The following is a 19351-nucleotide window of genomic DNA, read 5'->3' as shown; positions in this document are numbered from 1 at the left end:
TAGGAGATTGTAATTTTTTGCGGCTGACAGTATTGGTTTAACATCGATCTCTTCATCACCTTTATTTTATTCTGCTCTTTCCTTCTCCATTCAATTTTTATTGCTTACCAAAGTTCAACACCATTTAGCACATTGGGTACAGTATAACTTGGGAGACTAGTCATTCCTAATTGTGTGGTACCTTGGTATGCCCAAGAAACTGAATGACATCAATAATAATTTAAAATGGAGTGAGATTTTCCAAAGGGACTTGGATGTCTTTTTACATAAATTGCTAAAAGAAAATATGCATCACAGTTAGGAAGGCAAATGTAATATCGTCTTTTAATGCAAGCAGTTTTGAATACTGATATAGGGATGCTTTACTGTAACCAGATCCTCTTCCCAGACCCTCACTCAGGATTGAGGACTTCTTCCTTATATTCCAGTTTTGTCAGAATCAGAATCAGGCTTAATATCACCGGTATATAAGACCATAAGACAAAGGAGCAGAAGTCGGCCATTCGACCCATCGAGTCTGCTCCGCCATTTTATCATGAGCTGATCCATTCTCCCATATAGTCCCACTCCCTCACCTTCTCACTATAACCTTTGATGCCCTGGCTACTCAGATACCTATCAATCTCTGCCTAAAATACACCCAATGACTTGGCCTCCACTGCTGCCTTCACTACATTTCAATGTTTGTTCGTTATGTGCTGTGTTGTAAGACATAGGCAATCATGGTCTATGATCATGATTGTTCTTGGCAAATGTTTTGACCTTCTGGGCAGTGTCTTTACAAGGCGGTCGGCCCCAGCCATTAGCAAAACTCTTCAGAGATTACCTGGTGTCAGTGGTCACATAACCAGGTCTTGGGATATGTACCAGTTGCTTATAAGACCATCCACCACCTGGTCCCATGGCTTCACGTGACCCTGATTGGGGTGCTAAGCGGATGTGATACCTTGCCCGAGGGCGACCTGCAGGCTAGTGAAGGGAAGGAGCACCTTTCATCTCCTTTGGTAGAGATGTATCTCCATCCCGTCACTCTATGTTTTAATGTACATGTGATAAATAAATCTGAATAGTCCAACATTTCCCTTGGGGGAAAAAAAAATCATAATCCTCTCAGAAATATTATCCCACTGATTCTGCGAAGCTCTACAATCTGCAGTTATCCAAGAAGCATTTACACACCAAACAAGAGATATTAACCTTTGCTTTCTGCACTAAATAAAAATCGAATTACTGACACAAATTAAACTTGTCCATAGAACATTTTGTTCACATCCAATTAATGAAAGCAGCATAAATTTGGGGAAATCTGTATCCCTTGCCACAAAAGGTATTTGTTAAATTGTGTAACTTGCATTTTAAAATAATAAATACAAGACATTCTGCAGATGCTGGAAATCCAGAGCAACACACACAAAATGCTGGAGGAACCCAGCAGGTTAGGCAGCTACTATGGACAGGAACAAACAGCCGATGCTTCAGGCCGAGACCCTTCATCAGTACTGGAAAGAGGGAAGAACCCATAAGTATAGTGGGGGAAAGACAGAAAGGAAGACAAGCTGGCAGGTGATAAGTGAGACCAGATGAGGGGGAAGGCGGGTGTGTGCGGGAGGGGAGATGAAAGGAGGAGCTATTGATTTGCAGCAAAAGTACATTGCAATACATAGTCATAACACTATAAATTACAGTAAGCATCTATGAAAAAATAACTAGTGCAAAAGGAGAGGAAAAAATAGTGATAAAGTGTTCATGAGTTCATTGTCCATTCAGAAATCAGATGGCATAGAAACATGAAACATTGAATGTGTGTTTCCAGGATCCTGTACTTCCTTCTTAATGGTAGCGATGAGAACAGGGCATGTCCTGAGTGCTGGGGGTCCTTAATGATGAATGTTGCCTTTTGGAGGCATCGCCCTTTGAAGGTTTCCTGGATGTTGGAATGCTAGTGTCCATGATGAAGCTGACTGAGATTACAGGTTTCTGCACCTTCTTTTGATCCTACGCAGTGGTCTATCCACACAAGATGGTAATGCAATCAATTAGAATGTGCTCTCCATGGTACACCTAGAAACTTGAGAGCATCTTTGCTGACATACCAATTCTCCTCAAACTCTAAATGAAATAATGCGCTGTCAATATATTGGGCCAGGGTGTGGAGCTTTTTGATTAAAAGTGAGGGTATGATTGTGTTGAACAAAGAGTTGTCGTCAATAATCTGCAGCCTGATGTAAGTACTACTGTTGTACAGGTTATCCAAGGCTGAGTGGAGAGCCAGTGAGATTGCATTCACTGTAGACCTATTGTGGTGTTAGGGGAATTGCAGTGGTCCAGGTCCTTCCTTAGGCAGGAGTTTATTCTAGTCACGACCAACCTCTCAAAGCACTTCAACACAGTAGATGTGAGTGCCACTGGGCAATAGCCATTGAAGCAGCTCCCCTGTTCTTCTTTAGCACTGGTATGGCTGTCGCCCTTTTGAATCAGGTGGAAATCTCCGACTGTAGCAGTGAGAGATTGAGGGTGTCCTTGAACACTTCTGCCATTTGGATGCACAGGCTTTCAGAGCTCTACCAGGTACAACATCAGGACCTGACAGCTTGTGAGGATTCACCCTCGTAAAAGATGTTCTGACATTGGCATCCAATCTTGTGTAGTTCTGGCTCACCAGTCTTGAATGCCACAAACCTAGCCCTCAGCAAGCTACAAATCTCCTGGTCATCCATGGCTTTTGATTTGGATACATCTGGTATGTTGTTGAAGGCACACACTCATCCACACAGGTTTTAATGAAGTTGGTGACAACTGTGGCATATTCATTCAGACTAAGATGAGTCCTAGAATATTGTGCATTCAACCAACTCAAAGCAGTCCTGTAAGTGCTTCTCCACCTTCCTTGACCATAACTTCTTGGTCCTCACCAATGGTCTTTAGTTTCTGCCTTGGAGCTGCGATAGAAGTAGGGCCAAGTGATCAGACTTTCCAAAGTGCAGGTGTGGGATGGCACGGTTAGTGTTCTTGATGGTGGGATAACTGTGGTCAAGTGTGTTGTTTCCCCTGGTTCCCCAGGTGATATGTTGGTGGTAGTTGTTCAGAGACATCTTCCAGCTGGCCTGGTTGAAAACCAGGTTTTGTGTCTTCAGAGGGAGCTGATGAGGCACTGGGAACTGCAGTTTGCAACTAACAAGGTTGGCAAATGGGAAATCCGTAAAATGGTGCATATTTGGACTTCTGTATGCCCTGATGCATGGCTGAACACTTACTTCGCTGTGAGTCTAGTGTTATCCACATGAAATTCAACATAGTCAACAGACAGCAACTTTTCATTAATTGGCCAAAAGCTGTAACGGTGCATTGGGGCCAGTGCTGTATTTCATCATTGATTGCTATCTTTACTGAGAAGTGCTCCCAACCAATAGAAAGGCTGCATCATTTCCACAAACCTTCTCTGGCCACAATGTTTCAACTTGCCTCCAACAACTTTCTGTGGAAGAGCAGCTGATCTTCATAGCTACTAATATCGTGCTGGTGACCAACAGTGACATTTTGCCAACAGCTCACAAAGCTACTAGATACTCTCCTAGATACAGTATATTTCTTCTCCCGGTTCAAGAGCCTGATGGTTTAGGTGGTAGTAAGTGTTCCTGAACCTGGGAATGTGAGTCCTGAGGTTCCTGTACCTCCTTCCTGATGGCAGCAGCAAGAAAAAAGTGTGATCTGGGTGTTGGGGGTCTCCGATGATGGATGCTGCTTTCCTGCAACAACTCTCCATATTGATGTTCTCAATGATGGGGAGGGCTTTACCCATGATGGACTGGGCCACGTCCACTACCTTTTGTCGATTTTTCCATTCAAAAGCATTGGTATTTCCACACTAAGTTGTGATGCAGCCAATCAATATACTTTACAGTATACATCGATAGAAGTTTGTCAAACTCTTAGATGTCATGCCAATTTTACGCAAACTTCTCAGAAGTAGGGGTGCTGCCGTGCATTCTTCATAATTGCATTCACATGCTGGGCCAAGGACAGGTCTCCTAAAATGATGACACCAACAAATTTAAAGTTGCTGACCCTCTCCACCTCTGATCCTCCGATGAAGACTGGCTCATAGACCTCCAGTTTCTCCCTCCTGAAGTCAACAATCAGCTTCTTGGCCTTGCTGACATTCAGTGAGAGCTTATTCCATGCAGCCAGATTTTCAATCCCCCTCTTATATGCTAATTCGTCACAACCTTTCATTCGGCAGAGAAGATATTGTTGCAACAAATATGGGAGAAATATATATCCATATCTTTATATATTTATTCATACCATATAATCATGAAATACTCTCTCAATCATGTAGTGCAGTCTCTGGATGTGGGCATAAATGTACAAAACTCTAACTGAAGAGCTAATATTGTTGCCAACTGAGATGCAGCTACCACAAGACTAGAAAAAATAGAAAACATAGAAAATCTGTAGCACAATACAGGCCCTTCGACCCACAAAGCTGTGCCGGACATGTCCTTACCTTAAAAATTACCTAGGGTTACACATAACCCTCAATATTTCTGAGCTCCATGTACCTGTCCAGGAGTCTCTTAAAAGACCCTATCATATCTGCGTCCACCACCATCGCAGGCCGCCCATTCCATGCACTCACCATTCTCTGCGTAAAAAAAACTTACCCCTGACATCTCCTCTGTACCTACTTCCAAGCACCTTAAAACTGTGCCCTCTCATGCCAGCCATTTCAGCCCTGGGAAAAAGCCTCTGACTATCCACACAATCAATAACTCTCATCATCTTATACACCTCTATCAGGTTACCTCTCATTCTTGGTTGCTCCAAGGAAAAAAGGCCAAGTTCACACAACCTATTCTCATAAGGCATGCTCCTCAATCCAGGCAACATCCTTGTAAATCTCCTCTGCACCCTTTCTATGGTTTCCACATCCTTCCTATAGTGAGGCAACCAGAACTGAGCACAGTACTCCAAGTGAGGTCTGACCAGGGTCCTATATAGCTGCAACATTACTTCTCGGCTCCTACACTCAATCCCAAGATTAATGAAGGCCAATGCACCGTATGCTTTCTTAATCGCAGAGTCAACCTGCACAGCAGCTTTGAGTGTCCTCTGGACTCGAACCCCAAGATCCCTCTTATCCTCCACACTGCCAAGAGTCTTACCATTAATACTATATTCTGTCATCATATTTGACCTACCAAAATGAACCACCTCACACTTATCTGGGTTGAACTCCATCTGCCACTTCTCGGCCCATTTTTTACATCCTATCAATGTCCCGCTGTAACTTCTGACAGCCCTCCAACACTATCCACAACACCTCCAACTTTTGTTTCATCAGCAAATTTACTAACCCATCCCTCCACTTCCTCATCCAGGTCATTTATAAAAATCACGAAGAAAAGGGGTCCCAGAACAGATCCTTGAGGCACACCACTGGTCACCGACCTCCATGCAGAATATGACACGTCTAAAACCACTCTTTGCCTTTTGTGAGCAAGCCAGTTCTGGATCCACAAAGCAATGTCCCCTTGGATCCCATGCCTCCTTACTTTCTCAAAATGCCTTGCTGAAATCCATATACACTACATCTACTGATCTACCTTCATCAATGTGTTTAGAATGAATTATTTCACACCTACGTTCATTATTAAAGTATCAAGCAGATTTATTAAACACAGAAAATGTAAAGAACACAATAACTAAACTTTACTTTAAAAATTATTTATTGCTAAACTATCCTTTTACAGTTCTATAAAAATTCTTTAATCTTAACTGTGATCTTGTCACATTTTATGGGGAAATTTATAACTTTGATCCTACTATAATGAGAAAATTTTGTGAAGGGGAAGAAGAACCAAATAAGTGAGGATAGTGATGGGCAGCCAGCAAATGTCAACTTCTCATACAATGCCAACATAATATGCTCATAACACACTAATTCTAACCATAAATCCTTGGAATGAGGGAGGAAATTGGAGTTCCCGGAGGAAACTCACGTGGCCATGAGAAGAATGTACAAACTTCATACAGACAGCAGCAGGAATTGAACCATGATCTTACAGCTGATGCTGCAATAGCATTATGCCAACCATCATGCTGCCCAAAGATAACTATCAGCCTTGAGCTCATCTTCAAAGAAAGTTCCTTCTCTCAATTGATGCATGGGGTCTAGCTTTTCACAACATACCTCTTCAGGTCCCTCAAAATTTCCATAATGGTTATGTAACTACTACCAATGTACTGAGAGCTTTTTATTGATATATTGGTTAAGGAATCAGAGTTCTACAATTAACTCATCCAATTCCTCTTCCTCCCAAAATTCTGTTATCTATAAATATCCTACAAAAAAAGGAAGAGTAATCATTTGTTAACTTTATTGTACTGCTTCCATTAAGTTAACAAATTTGATGACATATGCCGCTAATATTAAACCTGATCCTGGTCATTTCCCATGAAAAGGAGGATCTACAAACCCTAACAGATTGACGGGACAACGCATTAACTGGTGTAACATTCCCAACGGATGCCCCTGAATCATCTGTTATGCCACTCAGAAATCAGACGAAATGTCAAGCTTCCTGATGTTGAACATATCAATTGAGTTCAGTCAAAAAGGCAAATGATGGAAAAATAAGCTCCTAGCACAGAAGGCCCGGCAGTGTTCATGACATGTCCTACATTTTCCACCATCCACATCTCTATGATTGGGTGTTGCTCAAACCAGGAAATAAACTTAAGTCATGACAAAGATTTGAATCAAGTTCTTGCCCCATTTTGTACTCGCTCACATTTTATCTCAATCATTTTCTTATATTTACCTCTTACCCAGACAACTGCAAACTCCAGCACTTCCCTATGCAAAATAAAATTGGTAATATTATTTGCTCATCTACAGTAACATACTAGCTATGACACTAAACACTCTGAAAGCAAGCTTAATTACAAGGAATAGATATCAGTTGATTATCTGGTTATATAAGGTTGCCTAGGTAATAGCTGTAGCACCCAGGAGTTTCACCTTTCATAACCGAAATGAAATTCTCTCATGGCAAACCCAAAACAGGCAAACATTCTCAGAAGAACAGGATCTCAAATCTATCAGTTCATCATACATATCTACTACCAAACCTACAAATCACTGTAAACTATCAAATATTGTGAATTATTTGCAGTATCCTTCAAAGAAATTTATAAATTCACCCCATTTCCCAGATCATTGACAATGAAATAAGTCAATACAAATAGATTAATTATTTTCCATTCCCCAAATACACTGGCAATTGTTTTTGTTATCTATGTGCTTAATAACAAATAAAAATGAATAAAAAAGATGTTCAATTTACAATAATATTTTTACTTTCTTATACTGCTATCTGCGTCAGCGTTTTACATTCATGGTTACAGCATGGAAACAGGCCCTTTGGCCTGGCTCAACTCATCCATGCTATCCAAGATGCCCATCTATACTAATACCACTTGCCTGTGCTTGGCCCATATAACTCTTGACAGAACAGGTTGGCAATGCCAATTCTCCCACTAACCTTGCCCCTTTGGCCCGGTTAGTCACTCCTCCTCGTTCTGTCTCTGGTCTGGTTTCCCCAGTAGTTGACATATTTTGCCCTCCCATTCTGCAGTTTGCCATTTACACACCCCAACAGTAAAACAATTGCTACCTTGGCTAATCAAAACAATCCCCTCAGTTAAGGTGCTCTACTGGTTTATAACTCAGAACAATAGGGATTCTGGACACAGGCATTCCTAATAGTTTCATTTATTTTCACTCACACCGTTACATCAATTTGTAGACAGCAGAACAGCACCAAAGGACCTGAGGGCCAGTTTTGGGCATCCTAAAATAATGCCTGGGTTAGTGGAAGCAGGCACACTATCCCCTACACAGGCAGATTTAAACCCTCAGTATGGCTTTGCTGAGAGGTGTGGAGGTTGGATTTGACAGTTGGTGAATAGTTATATTGGAAAGTTTATGACAAAGTGTGTCATGGAGAAAGCCTCCGTATATTTGTAAATTTTTGTACATGTTCATTTTTATTTGTCTATTTGTAATTTTTTTTTCACAACTTCTGCCTTTTTTTTCACCTGGCACTAAAAAAAAACCCTTGTACTAATGTACTGTTGCAGTTTACCATCTGTTTTTATTTCCCACTGGTGACCCTTGTTGAGCACACTTACCCACACCTGATAGCAAGGTGTGACAACCCCTAAACCTTTCCTACATAATTGTCCAAATGTCATTGCAATGTTGTATTTGGAACTGCCTCAATGAGCTCATTACATAAACCGAATACCCTCTGGGTGGAAAAATGTCCCTCAGTTAAGCTTTAAGCGTCTCCTCCTCATCTTAAAATTATTCCCTGTGGTGTTAGATCCCGTCCCTCCCAATCCTGGGAAAGAGACTGTGACCATCTACCTTACCTATGCCTCTCCTAATCTATGATGTCTATATGGGTCAATCCTTGGCCTACTTTGTTCCAGGGAAAACGGCTTCAACGTATCCAATAACTCTTTATAACTAAAGTTAACAAATTTCACAACACATGCCAGTTATTATTCTGACCTCCAAGTTTAGGAAATATTCCTGTTAATCTTTTCTGCATCCTTTCTAGTTTAATCATATCCTTCCTATAGCATGGTGATTGGAATGGCAAACAATACTCCAAGTGCAGTCTTAGCAAAAATTTATACAACTGGAACATGACATCCCAACTCCTAGATCATAAGCCTTCTTCACCACTCAGAATGCCCATATCACCTGGCAAGGCCATATCTTTTCCCAATGCATGTCCTGGACTACTTTAACACCCCAAAGCTTGTTCAGGTTAAATACCATCTGTAATGCCTTTACACACGTGTCCAGTTAATCTACCCTGTTGTAACCTTCTTCACTGTCTGCAATAATGACTTTGGTGTGTTCAGTAAGCTTACTAATCATGTCGCTTATATTCTCCTCCAAATCATTACTATATTTTAAAACAATAAAGGATCCAGCGCCGATCACTGTGACACACCACTAGTTACAGGTCCCTAATCCAAAAAGCAACCATCCACTTTCATCTTCTACTTCCTACCAAATGCAAATAAATTCTGTCTCTCAGAATTTCTTTCAGTAATTTCCCAATCAGATATATTGGCTTGTGGTTTCTAACTTGCCTTTCTTAAATAAAGGCACAACATTAGCCATCCTCTGATCTTCCAGTACCTCACCTGTGGCTAATGAAGATACAATGATCCTTGCCAAGTGTTGAAGGATCTCTCAGTGCCACACAATGCCAAAGATACAAATACTTAATTTTGAACTACACAGTAAGTCTTTTTTGGTATCAACACTAAAAAGTACATTGTTCAAACTTGACATGATCAAACTCAATTTTCAAAATACTATCTTGCCTAAAAAAAACCTCAACATATACGTCACAATTTTTGATTTTAAAAAATCTTGCAATATTTAAAAATTTGATTCTTTCAGAAGTAGACAATGGTACATTACATATTGTATTTTAAAAAAATAAACTTTCCATAAAAATCTCAATCAAAACATTATATTTCTGGGCATTTGTTGGGTTTCAAGGATATAAGATCTTTTTATTAAAAAAAGATAATCAAATGAAAATAGAAAAGATAAAAAACGGTCAACTGGGCCATCACTCTAATCTGTACATAATCAGTTTAAAGCATCCTGATTAGATCAACTGTGAGCGGCATCGTGAGAAAAACTTAATCAAGTGTAGTGTTTTACTTAGCGATTAAGTATATATCAATTGATGGTATTCCAAAATCCTTAGTAATCCAGCCATTCAAATAAACATTTAATGAGTTTAGGTTCAAAAATCCTGACCATGGATTTGGTTAAAACAGATTTCAAGCACCATACTTTTCCTTCCTTTTATGTGACTTAGTAGCTTTAAGATTTTGTTTACTAGAAAAATTACAGAATTTTAAAACTAGCTTGCAATGAAAAAGCATTTCGGTGTTTCAAATAATGTGAGACCAATGACATCCTACAGAATTGGCTCATAGTATAATGTTTAAACGTAAACTACGTGGTTAAAAAATTAAGCCATTCTAGGCTTTAACAGCTATTTTTTATAATTTTGGTCTGAAAGATTTTTGCTAAACAAAGCTAACAATTATTTCATCTCAAGCTAAGCACTTGATAGTTTTTGGATTATAAATAGAGAAAGATTGTTTAATTTCTTTATTTTAATCAAACATTTAGAGATGAAGAAATACAAAATATTTAAAAATTAGTTTATTTTCAATCCACCTCCCACCTTCTAGGCTAAAATTTTCTCTCGCATTTAGTATGTCTATTAATACATGTTTGAAGAGAAACTACTTTATGCTTTTTTTGGAAGCATCTGTGATGCTGTCTGTGAAATTGAGTTACAAATCTGCAAATTATATGTTATTTTTCATCTGTAAATTTCGTCTTCCACTTCAAAATATCTTCACCTGCAATTAAAAGCTACACTTATCTGTGCCAGAATAAATTTATGGAATAGTGGAGGAGAGGAGGTGATGGCCAGAGGTAGACAGGAAAAAAGAATTGCTGCCAATTTTTATATGTATTTTGTTGAACGACACAACCTGTTCAAATCATGAGACTGAAATATTCATAGATATTGAGCTAATATCTTGAAAGGTCACTTACATCTCTGGCTTTTCCATAGAATGCTTCTTGAAAGGCAGCCTCAAGTGATCCAATAAAGAATACAGGATGGCAATCACCATATCTATTATTTCACAAAGATAATTAAGTTTGATTCATGCTTAAAAAAGGCACAATAAATGAATAGTTATTGAAATGAAAACAAGAAATAGGCCATCTGGTTCTGGAAGCACACACCACCATTCAAAAATAATCATTGCAGACTTTTGTAATACCTCACATTTTCTCCATATCTCTTGATTGCCTTTTTGTCCAAAACAAATAAAAGTGATCAGTATCAATCATATACAGTTTTCAAATTCTAAAAAAACTCATATTTCCCTTAGTGAAGAAAGTTTCTTCAACTCAATCCTAAATGGCTGATCCACCATCTAAAGATTATGATCTCTAATTCTAGATATCTCTCAATGTGATCACCTCCCATGAGTTAAGATTCCAACACCCCCCCAAACAATTGGCCCATTTAATCAGATTTGAAGGGGGAAGGCACAAGCACCAATCCAAGTTATTATGACATGCACCCCTCCGTGCCAGCTTCCGAGGTATAGAACCTCTAACTACCCGGAGTATGTACAGCTGGCACAGCCCCTTTAAGGATTCAGATCAGCAATCATGTTTTGGGCACCAAGGATTGAGCATTTAAGGAGCATCTGAACTGAGGTTTGGTGCTCAATCGTAAGCCTACTCGTGATCTCTAGTGTTTGTTTTCTGTTCAGATTCTCGATCCAGTTTGAAATCATGTCTCAATCCGAGCCTTGGATGCTCCAGCATTTAGGTCCAAGCCATTCTTGTCAAGGACTCTCGTCACACATGTATGAAGCTGTTGTTGAGAATACAGTACATGTTCAGTTTGTTGCAAGTTAAAAGTGGAATTCGCAGTTTGTTTGGATGATTGCTGGACCAGGTACTCATTTAAAACTTCAATGTCGGGTATTAAGTTATCTTTTTTTGGATGGGAAAAGAAAATAAAAGTGCAATAGTTTCAAAAAGACCATAGGTAAAAAGAGACTGGAAGACAATAAATTAAGAAAAACATCAACAATTTTTTCAAGTGTTACTTATTTACAGAATACTGTTCAAACTTTATTGCATTTGAAACAGCATCCAATAATTCTAATTTTTTTTCTATTTTCTTAACAAGTTGAAATAGCTTATTTTAATTGTGGCATGTAATTTGTAGTAGCAAATGAATAATGTGGAATTTATTCATTCTGCTTACATTTACCCACAAATTACATGCCAGTCAATTTACAGTCAGAGTTCCATACAATCACATGCACTCTACAGAGGATCTGAAGCTTGTGTGAATCTCCTCAATCCAAGACCAAAAGATACGTGGTAGGCACAGTAATGGAACCTGGATATTTAATTCAATGCAAAATTATGCACAGTCAACCAAGCAAAGGAAGAAAGTTTGTTGGAAACTTCAAAACTAAAAATGTAAACAAAAAAGAATTTTTTTAAAAGATTAAAAATCTCCAATACCACTTATTGAAAGAAATGAGGCCTCACAGTCATAAGAATTAATTCTCAATACTAGAATGGCTGCTTATTCATAATTAATACTTTCTAATGTTAAAAATTCAATTACTCTTGAATGGGAAAGTCCTAAATTTTTCAGGCATGTTCAGTGGATAAGTACCACTACTTCATACTCTTCATGTGCTTCAGTATTGTGTCTGATCTATGAATGCTTATGGAGTAGCCAGGTACTGAATGAACAACTTGCAAAAGCTGAAAATCAAGTCTGCCGATGGGGGCACTGTTGTGGCTTGATACACTGGCCTCTGCCTCCCAGAATCTAGATGTCAGCACTCAGACACGTCTTTATACCACCATCACTGCACCAGCAAACATCGGATTGGTTTTCTGGATGGCACTAGCCTTGTTTCTTCAAGGGATCTTTTCTTCACATCTACTAAAGCATGCAACCCCCAAACCCTCTCGACTCCCCACAGCTCAATTCAATTCCCATATTATTTTCTTAGGCTCTGTCATATTTGTTCTGATGAGAATTTACACACCTGTGCTTCTGAAGTGACTTCCTTTATCGTTAACTGTGAATTCTCTTCAATCATAATTGAAATAGTATTCAACTGCAATTCTATTTCATACACTTCTCCTCTCACTATAAATCCTCCCAGCTAGAGCAGATGGCAGTGGAGGTGTATTCATACTGAAGGTTGACAGTTTCCTGATTAGTAAGGGTGTTAAAGGTTATGAGGAGAAGGCAAGGGTTGAGAGAGAATAATAAATCAGTTGTAATCAAATAACAAAGCAGATTTAATGGGCTGAAGAGTCTAGTTCTGCTCCTATGAGCCTTCTGTTTATCCAAATGGAACAGCAATCCATGCACTCCTTCCAATTTAGTAAATTGCAATTTGTGCTTGTAATGCAGTTTCCTCTACTTTAAGGAAACCAACAGAAAATTGGATGAATGCTTGGTAGAACACCTCAGTTCAGTCTGAAAGAGTAACCTTTAGATTCCAGTTGCCAGTTATTGTACATCCCACTCCAATGAATATTTTTAGCCTCTAACAATGTCTGACAAAGTCCATCAGAAGCTCCAGGAACAGGACTTCATCCCAGCTTCGGGGTACAATACCGAAATCAACATGTGAGTTTCTCCTATTTGTGGTAAAACTGACCAATGCGCATGAAAGAATAGGTTTTGCTCTTTTTACAGATGCTACTTCACTGTTTCCACTATTCTCTAATTTCAAATATCTAGTAACAGATGTGTGCTGAACTTCACAGTTTCAGCACATTTTTGTCTACTACTCTCATTCACCTCCACTTTTCCCTCTTCCAGACAGATAAGCTATAATAAGCATGCATTTATTACCTTCTCTTAGATGGCATCAACGGCATTTGAGTCACCTGCACAACCCTGTCTCCACTCCATCATGGATATTCGCTTTGATTCTTCACCCTTGTCCCTTTCTATAATTTTGGCTTTGTGTCAAACAACAGATTTTCCCTCAATATTAGCAAAACAAAAAAGCTGGTTAGTGACTTCACAAAGTGGGGCTGAGCACACACCCTTGTATTTTTTAATGGCGCTAAGGAGGAGATCAGGGTTTCAAGGATGGCTTCTAGCGTGCTCTAATACAAGATTCTTCAACAGACCTCTTGTATAATAAAGACGAACTCTTGGCCTCACAGTCTACCTCACCACGGCCTTTGCATCATTGTCTAATGGCACTAAACTTTCTCTGCAAATATCACTGTAAAACAATTCTACATCCTATCATTGTTTTTTTCTTTGGACTTTGGACTACCTATGCAAAATAATGTCTTCCAATGTATCTCGGTACATATGACAATAGTAAACCAATTACCAAATAATGCTTATTTTCTCAAATCTCGTTCTAATGAAACATCATCAATCTGAAACAAACCATTTTACTCTTCACAGATGCTGCCTACCAAAGCATCTCATTGATTTAGTTTTAAGAACACAAGGTGCACAAATTTAGATCACCAACTTACTCTGTTCTTCTTTTGCACTTTCTACATCTTTATTTAGTACTGACATGTTCATAACATTAAGTAATTTATTAGAAAGCTCCAGTCATCGCAGATCCTTCCCACCTGTCCATAGACCTCCTAACACATGTATTTAATATTGGCCTGAACTTATCTTTAATGGAAAATGTAACTGTACCTTGAAGAAAATTCTGCAGTAAATTGTAATAAGGCATCTCCCTCATTTTCAGCGTCATCAGGCACTAGCATTGAAATACAAAGGTTAAAGTTAGCCTTTTGGAGATCTGGAACTGTTCACACAGTGCACTTTAATTGTTTTATTCATTGGAATATGTAAGTATATTGGAGGAGAATAGTATTGCATGCAGTAAGGTTATAGTGTTGCACATCATAAGTTAATATTTTATTTATGGTAAATAGATCAAATGAAAGCAAATGAGCCAATGACCTTCTAAGAGTTTATTATTTATTTACTTATAGTTACCAGACAGTTTATACTCATCTGACATGTTCTTATTAAATTTAGTAATGAAATAATGGATCTAAGATTTTAAACACAAATCACATTCACAAATGAAATGCAACTTAAACAAGAGTTAACAACACAGAAGGGTATATTTATTCCTAAGTACAATATATATATTTCACGTTTCTTTGGTGGTATATATAATTGAATTTAAGATTCGGGATTTTGTAAACATAATGACCATTCAGTTATGCTCTGAGAGTAACAAAAACTGAACAGCTTTCACCACCACCACACCTATTACCTTCCTTTCCTTCAGAAAATGGATCAATGATTGATTCACTCATCAACCTGGTCATTATTCAAAAGGAACTCAAACACACTCCCATCCAGTACATACGTAAACTAAGTCTCATTACTGCATACGGTTCTCATCCAACTTTGAACCCTTCCACAGCTACTTCCCACTTTCATTATACTTCAGCCTAATTGCTACCATGGCTTTGTAATACAAGTTTGCTGTGCACTCTTGTCAGGGGTACACCCTCACTGCACAGCACCAAAATCCATTGTTCTATTCCCTTTTTTAAAAAGTATTTCCTTGAGCATCTTTCTCCGCTCTCCACCTCACCTGGTCATATCACCTTCATACTTCGCTCAGGTAACCCACCATCACTCTGATCCTGACCAACACTACTTTCTTTTTCCCTTTTCTGGGTAATGCTTAAATTGCATAATCTCTCCTTTCCAAAGTCAATAGCGACCCAAAAGACCTTGCAACTTTCTGCACTCTGTTACCCTCAACCACCGACAAAGTAATCTCTGCCAATTATTCGTTTTTCTTAGTACAGGTCGACCTTCACTAATCCGGCACCACTGGGACCTGAGGAGGGCCGGATTAGTGAAAATGCCGAATTACAGAAGGATCACATTAAGCATAATCAATGCCAGATTATTGAAGGAACTGGATTACAGGTAGTCGGATTAGTGAAGGTCAACCTGTACCCAAATCCACCTGTAACCTACCCTAGAAAAAAGCTGAAATGCCAAGGCTGTGACACTCCACATGTTCTGACAGTGTTGGAGGCGCTAATTAGATGATCCATTGCTTTATTTCACTTTGGATTTTGTTTCCTGTAACAAAATCCTCATCAACTCCTATTCCATTCACTTACTTTAATATAAACTTAACTTTTCATATCTGAAAAAGGGTAATTTGCCTTTGCCTAATTGCTTACATCATACATATTATTCCACTGGGGTTTGGTCTCCTCTGTTGAAATACTTTTTATGATAATTCTGACAAACACAGATAATCCAGACATCTTCTGCACTGTAAATGTCCCTAAATTGTTTTTTGTTCTACCAGATAACTCTGCAACACAAGCCAATAAATAAATACCAAAAGTGCTTAAAACAAAATAAAACATTTTATTGATATTTTAAAATAATTAAATAAAATAAAAGAGAAAAGGTAAATTATAGGACTCAGCAAAATGTGTTTAATATCATCAACACTAACTTACTCATTGGGGATTTTTTTGATCCAGAAGAAATCATGCCAAAAAGTTCACCATCGTCAACTCCAAACTCAGTAGCATCTTCAAAATCATCTCCTTCGCTGTCACTGACCATGTGAACATCAGTGCACTAAGGATTTAAGAGTAGTTATGTTAATAAATTCCTCCAATTGCCAATGCAATCAAACTAAGTTTTAAAGCAAAAATGTACAAAAATAGCAATATTAAATAAATAAAACACAAACTATTTAATTTGTCTGTTCTTTATTGAATGTCTCTGTTAATTCCCCGAAATTTTTACAGGGCTTAACAAGAGTGTCTTCTGCTTCAGATCTCATGATTTTGATAGATTAATGCTTTTTCAAAAGTATATATGAAGCAGAAATCAACATCAACACATGATGAAATTCCTAAATTAGAGCAGAATATGCTAGAAATACACAGAAGGCCAGGCAGTATTTGTGGAGAGTGAAACAGACTTAATGGTACAAATTGATGATCTTTCAACAAAACTGGGAGAAATGTAACTTCAACTTGGAGACAAAGGTAGAGAGGTGGGGAAGGAACAAAAGAGATGATTCATGATAGGTTGGAGACCAGGGAGACTGAGGAACATAAGCAAGGCTAAAGAGGGGTGTAAAGGTACGACCAGGACAAATGAATGATAAGCAGGGATAAAGTGGGAAGTACAGGTATAATTTGGAACATAAATAGGAGACAAATTATATCTGAATGAAATCATTGCTGGAAATCAGCTGGGGGCCAAGACAGGGAGATCAGAGTGAAAGTGAAAGGGAGATGGAGAATTAAAGGCAGTGGAAGTGAAGGATCAATCTTGTGTACTGAACAGAGATCTACGCAAAGCACCAAAGCTATCTATATTTACTTTCCCTGATACAGAAACCACATTACGAGCACTGAATGCTTCACTGAAAAATAATACAAATAAATCTTCGCTTCACCTGGAAGAAGCATTTGGCTCCCTGGACAGAAAGGGAGAAGTGAAAAGGGGAGACAGATGGAACTCATGGGAGCAATAGCCTTAGAATGCTGAAAAGGGAAATGACAGGAAAATTTGTCTAGTGGGGACATCATCTTGAAGTAGTTGGAAATTATGGAGGATGATCCATTGTCTGCTCAAATATTCCTCAAGTTTGCTCCATTCACCAAGACATGACCGATCTTCTACACAAAGTTGATTTTGCTGCCAATTTGTCTTTTCCTATTAACTGCTGACTAAGTGTACAAAAATCTACCTCTCAGTCTAGAATGTTCTGAATGATTGAGCTTACACAGTCCTCTAAAGTAAAAAGTTATCAAATAAATAAACAATCATCAGCAATGACACAGCTGCCTCACAGCTCTAGGTAGTTGGGTTCAATTCTGACCTGAAAAGTAGTTTGCACGCTCTCTGAAAGATTATTGTTTCCTTCTACAAAGTAGATTGCTGGTAGATTATTGTAAACCACTCCTTAATGAAGACAAATGGCAAAAAAATTATATGGTGGGGGGAACAGATTGCAGGAGTACAGGGAAACGGAGAGGGAATAGGATTGATCTGCCGGGACTTGATGGCTTCTCCTGTATGGTAATAAGTAATCTCCTAAACGGTCAATCACTTTTCCAGAGACTATGCTCCTGAATTCTAAATTCTCCATCTAGAGATAACACACTCACAGCATCTACTGTTCAGTTCCTCTCATAATCTTGCATGTCTCAAAATATTACCACACATTCACCTAAACCTCAATGAGTGTAGGCCAAACATACTCAATCTTGCTTTAACTTCTCCTTTTCAATGTGGCTCCCACATGCTTTCACTCCAGTAACTAAGAATAACAAGGTAACATGTCTGATGAAGGGTCTCAGCCCGAAACATCGACTATACTCTTTTCCATAGATGCTACCTGGCCTGCCCAGCATTGTGTGTGTGTTGCTTGGATTTCCAGCACCTGCAGATTTTCTCTTGTTTGTCTTAATGACTACCACTTTTTATTGGTGCACCATAGAAAGAATCCTATTTCAATGCATCCCATAGCAAATGCTCTGCCCAAGACTGCAAGGAACTGCAAAGAATTGTGGACACATCTCAATCCATCACAAAAATCAGCCTCCCCTTGATGGACACTGTGTACACTTCTTGCTGCCTTGGTAAAGCAGATGGTATAATCAAAAACACCATCAACCCCAGACATTCTTTCCTCCTCTCCTCGAGCAGAAAATATAAAAACCTGGAAGTATGTGCCACCAGGCTCAAAGACAACCTCTACCCCACTGTTATAACACTATTGAATGGTTCCCTCGTATGGTGAGATGGACTCGACCTCAATCGATCTTGTTATGACCTTGAAGTTTATTGTGTACCTGCACCACACCTTCTCTGTAGCTAACATTTTATTCAGAATTCAATTATCGGTTTACTTGTACTCCCTCAACACACTGTTGTCATGAATTGATCTGTATAAACAGTATGCAGAGCAAATTTTAAATTGTACTTCAGTACATGTCACAATAATAAACCAATTTACCAATTTTGCAGGGCAAACCGCTCATTCAGCCATTAATCTATGCTCCACAGATTAAGATCCTTCAATACACAAACATTTGTCAGTTTCTAATTCATAAGAATTGGCCGTTTCATTCTCCCTACCACAACGCATAAACTCATTTTCCCAAATCATATGTCACTTGCCACCATGTTGACCACTAGCTTATCTATACCTTTTGCCAATAATCTTTTAGCTTTGTTAAACCTCATTTTGCAATATAGCTTTGTATCATAAAACAAACTAATTATAGTGATAGTCATACTTTATTGATCCCGGGGGAAATTGGTTTTTGTTACAGATGCACCATAAATAATTAAATAGTAATAAACCCATAAATAATTAAATAGAAATATGTAAATTATGCCAGGAAATAAGTCCAGGACCAGCCTATTGGCTCAGGGTGTCTGACCCCCGAAGGGAGGAGTTGTAAAGTTTGATGGCCACAGGCAGGAATGACTTCCTATGACGCTCTGTGTTGCATCTCAGTGGAATGAGTCTCTGGCTGAATGTACTCCTGTGCCCAACCAGTACATTATGTAGTGGATGGGAGACATTGTCCAAGATGGCATGCAACTTGGACAGCATCCTCTTTTCAGACACCACTGTCAGAGAGTCCAGTTCCATCCCCACAACA

General features: G+C 38.7%; 1 protein-coding gene across 2 annotated transcripts in view; it reads right to left on the bottom strand.

The window, feature by feature from the left end:
• faf1 (Fas (TNFRSF6) associated factor 1) overlaps nucleotides 1-19351 on the bottom strand; it is a 368750-nt gene that overhangs the window by 121121 nt on the left and 228278 nt on the right. For both annotated transcript variants that reach the window (XM_072273767.1, XM_072273768.1), the window contains 3 exons: nucleotides 16175-16298; nucleotides 14361-14424; nucleotides 10676-10757 (listed from right to left, as the gene is read on the bottom strand). In XM_072273767.1, coding sequence (XP_072129868.1) covers nucleotides 10676-10757; nucleotides 14361-14424; nucleotides 16175-16298 — 270 coding nt within the window. The remainder of the gene's footprint in view (nucleotides 1-10675; nucleotides 10758-14360; nucleotides 14425-16174; nucleotides 16299-19351) is intronic.

The sequence above is a fragment of the Mobula birostris genome, chromosome 12 (genome assembly GCF_030028105.1).
Source record: "Mobula birostris isolate sMobBir1 chromosome 12, sMobBir1.hap1, whole genome shotgun sequence".
Taxonomy (NCBI): Eukaryota; Metazoa; Chordata; class Chondrichthyes; order Myliobatiformes; family Myliobatidae; genus Mobula; species Mobula birostris.
Note: the sequence above shows the minus strand (reverse complement) of the source record. Positions and strands in the feature narration are given on the sequence as shown.